Raw genomic sequence first — 3,407 nt, forward strand, 5'->3', positions numbered from 1 at the left:
GGGGGTGGGGTGGGGGGCGGTAGGAGGGAAAGAGACGGAATAGGAGGGGGAGGGGAGAAGGGGGAGGGGGAGGCGACCAGGAGGCGGGGCCGAGGCCCTGGGAGGCTCGGGGACTGACTGACTGCCGGACGGACGCGCGAGCCGGGAGCGGGACCGAGGCGGCGCCGGCGGCCAGCGCGAGCGCGGACCCTGGGGCAGCACGGCCTGGGCCGTAGGAGCACCTGCCCGCCCGGCGGGCCCTCGGGCCCAGAGGCGCGGCCATGGCAGAGCTCAAGTCGCTGTCGGGGGACGCGTACCTGGAGCTGAGCCACGGCTACGCGGCGGCGGGCCTCGCCTACGGGGCGGCCCGGGGGCCCGAGGCGGCCCGCGGCTACGGGATGCCAGGCACGGGAAGTGACCTCCCCGCGGCGTCAGCGCCCCGAGCCCCGGCCGCGGCGGCCGAGAGCAGCGGCGAGCAGAGCGGGGACGAGGACGACGCCTTCGAGCGGCGGAGGCGGCGGCGCGGGCCGGGGAGCGCGGCGGACGGACGGCGGCGGCCCCGGGAGCAGCGGTCCCTGCGGCTGAGCATCAACGCCCGGGAGCGCCGGCGGATGCACGACCTGAACGACGCCCTGGACGGTCTGCGCGCGGTGATCCCCTACGCGCACAGCCCGTCGGTGCGCAAGCTCTCCAAGATCGCCACGCTGCTGCTCGCCAAGAACTACATCCTCATGCAGGCGCAGGCCCTGGACGAGATGCGGCGCCTCGTGGCCTACCTCAACCACGGCCAGGGCTTGGCCACGCCGGTGGCCGCCGCGCCCTTGACACCCTTCGGCCAGGCTGCACTGTACCCCTTCTCTGCCAGCGCCGCGCTGCCCTGTCCAGACAAGTGCGCCGCCTTCTCCGGGACGCCCTCGGCGCTTTGCAAACACTGTAACGAGAAGCCCTAAGGGCCCTGGGCCGTCCCTCCTTGCGCACGCGTCCTTTATTTTACCTTGCCCCCATGACTGCCACCCTCCCCAACTGGACTCCGCTCTCGGGAAGACGGCCGCACCTCGCTTCCAGCCCTTGTGCGCTGAGCAGTTGGGCCGGCGGAACAGAAGAGCAAAGCCCAGCCGGGAGTGGGACTGGACCGGACAACGGGGTGCTGAAATCCAGGTCCTAGAGCCTGCAGCGCCCCTGGGCACTCTCCGGACGTCGCCAGCCATCGATCCTGGAGACAGGACGGGGCTGACCAACCGTGTTTGTCTGGGCGCCACCGCTCAGCCTCAAAAAGAAACCCGGGGTCGCAGCGGGAACAGGGATTGGCGCGATCCCCGCGGGGGTGATCCTCCCCAGACCCACCTGGGGGCTCTCAGACCGCAGGGACGGAGGGTAGCCCGGGTCCCGGCCCTCTCGGGGCTCATGTTTGGCCTCCGTCGGCCGTCTTGCCAACCGCAAGGCCACGCTCTGGGTGGACGTGTTCCGCCTCCGCCGGCTCCATGACCCCCTCCCCGCGCCGCAGGAGCGGAACTGCCGGATGCTCCCCAACCGGGTCCCGCAACTGTGGTTGCAAGGGAGCTAGACCGCGGACACAAGAAGACCCCGGTTGGTAGCTTTTCGCCTTTCCCGTCTGTTACGTTTCTTTTCTAGCCTGCCTGGAGATGTTGACCTCTGGGTGAGCGGACGTTGACGCCGGCTGCTTCCCATTGTCCTTAAACAGCCCCTGGACTCTCCAGCCACCACCGCCCTGGCGCGGCCCTGGTGAAGCTGTATGGAGACCGAGATGCGCCCTCTGCTTAAAGGCGGCTGCGTGGAGGAGGGCTCCTGGGGTGTCAGGGGAGGGCCTAGTTTAGCCCTGGTGACAGGCCAAGGCCCCTCTCCACCGACCCCGCACAATTCAGGGAGAGGTGACCCGGCCCCGGTGAGTACACGCTGCTGGGGCACGCCCTGGCCAATGATCACGGTGATGGGATCTCTTTTAAAGGCAATTCTCAACTCAGAACTCTGCCACCAGCCGGGGTCCACGCGCCGCGCACAGCCTGGGCCTCCCAGAGGGACCGAGCTGTGCTCGCCGGTTTGCGCTCGCCGGCTCTGCCACAATACCCGGCTTTATTAACCCAATTTCCGCGGCTGTCGTTAATGCTATGCTAATAGGGAGAGGACTGCGGCCCTACAAAGCGGCCTGTCTACAGCGGTTAACTTTAATTAATACATTTCAAAAGGCCCTTTTGTATTTGCAAAATGAAGTGTGTGATTAAGTCTTATTCATAAAGACATATGTTTAATACTGGTTTTTGCTAATTTCCATATTTATTTTTTATTGTCTTTCCCCCCATAACAGACTAGTTTATCCGTTTTGCACATTCTAAAAGCTGAGTGTTGGAAAGTGTGTTTCAAATGCCTTTTAGATAACTGCATACCGAGTGTCATTAACTTCTAGGGTCATTTCAAAGTGACTCTGAATCAACTTTATAAATTAGTTACTTATAATCTGAAACAGAGCTGCTTATTCTAAAGTCAGACATGTTTAGCACATCATTTATATTCAGAATAAAGTATTTGATTTCAACTAATTTTTTAAAATAATATGATGAAATTTTAATATCAAATTAAATAGTGTTCATTTGTGACAGAACTCATAATTTCAGTGTTCTGAGAGTTGTGTCAGTTTGGGCCACATGCTTCTAAATCAGTCTAAGAAGTCTCTAAGACACAGACAACTGATCTGTAAGCAGCCACTCAGCAAATACACCAAATAGTAAGAAAAAGAGCTTCCCTGGTGGCTCAGATGGTGAAGAATCCACCTGCCGATGCAGGACACCCAGGTTCAATCTGTGGGTTGGGAAGATCCCTTGGAGTAGGAAATGGCAACCCATTCCAGTATTCTTGCCGGGAGAATTCCATGGACAGAGGAGCCTGGCAGGCTACAGTCCACGGGATTGCAAAGAGTCAGACACAACTGAGGAACTAACACAGCCACACAATAAGAAAAAGGTGAAGAAAAAAATTTCTCTGCCCCTCTAGGTGAAAAATAACAAATTTTAAAAAGAACCATTAAAGTAAATTCTTCCAATAACTTCATTTAAGTAAAAGTTAAATTTAAATATTTTTAAAATCTGCAAACCTGTTTATCCATGTCCTCCCAAAATGGTAGCCATGCTGTTCCCTGGGGTTGAGTGAAGGAGTTTTTTAAAGTGAAATTAGGTGGGTTTCTCAACAGCAGCCGCTAATCATGCAATCTGAAATATTAAAATGAACGCTTGTTTGGCTTCTCCCAAGTTTACACGACAAAACTCCTCATTCTAAGACAACCTAAACATTGGAAGAACATTCCCAACAGGAAGGGTCTGACCCCTCCGTGGCCTGTGCACCCCCAATATAACCAGCCAGAGGTGCCTGTTTGTGAGCCCGGAGCCCTGGGAGCTTCTGGTGGGGGTTCTGGTGTC

At 57.8% G+C, this 3,407-nt stretch overlaps 1 protein-coding gene across 1 annotated transcript; it reads left to right on the forward strand.

Moving 5' to 3' along the window:
• The first annotated feature begins 260 nt into the window (after window positions 1-260).
• Window positions 261-929, forward strand: BHLHE23 (basic helix-loop-helix family member e23). The gene has a single exon (XM_055543360.1). The coding sequence runs from the start codon at window positions 261-263 to the stop codon at window positions 927-929; it is 669 nt and encodes a 222-aa protein (XP_055399335.1).
• Window positions 930-3,407: the final 2,478 nt, after the last annotated feature.

Source organism: Bubalus kerabau, chromosome 13 (genome assembly GCF_029407905.1).
Source record: "Bubalus kerabau isolate K-KA32 ecotype Philippines breed swamp buffalo chromosome 13, PCC_UOA_SB_1v2, whole genome shotgun sequence".
Taxonomy (NCBI): Eukaryota; Metazoa; Chordata; class Mammalia; order Artiodactyla; family Bovidae; genus Bubalus; species Bubalus kerabau.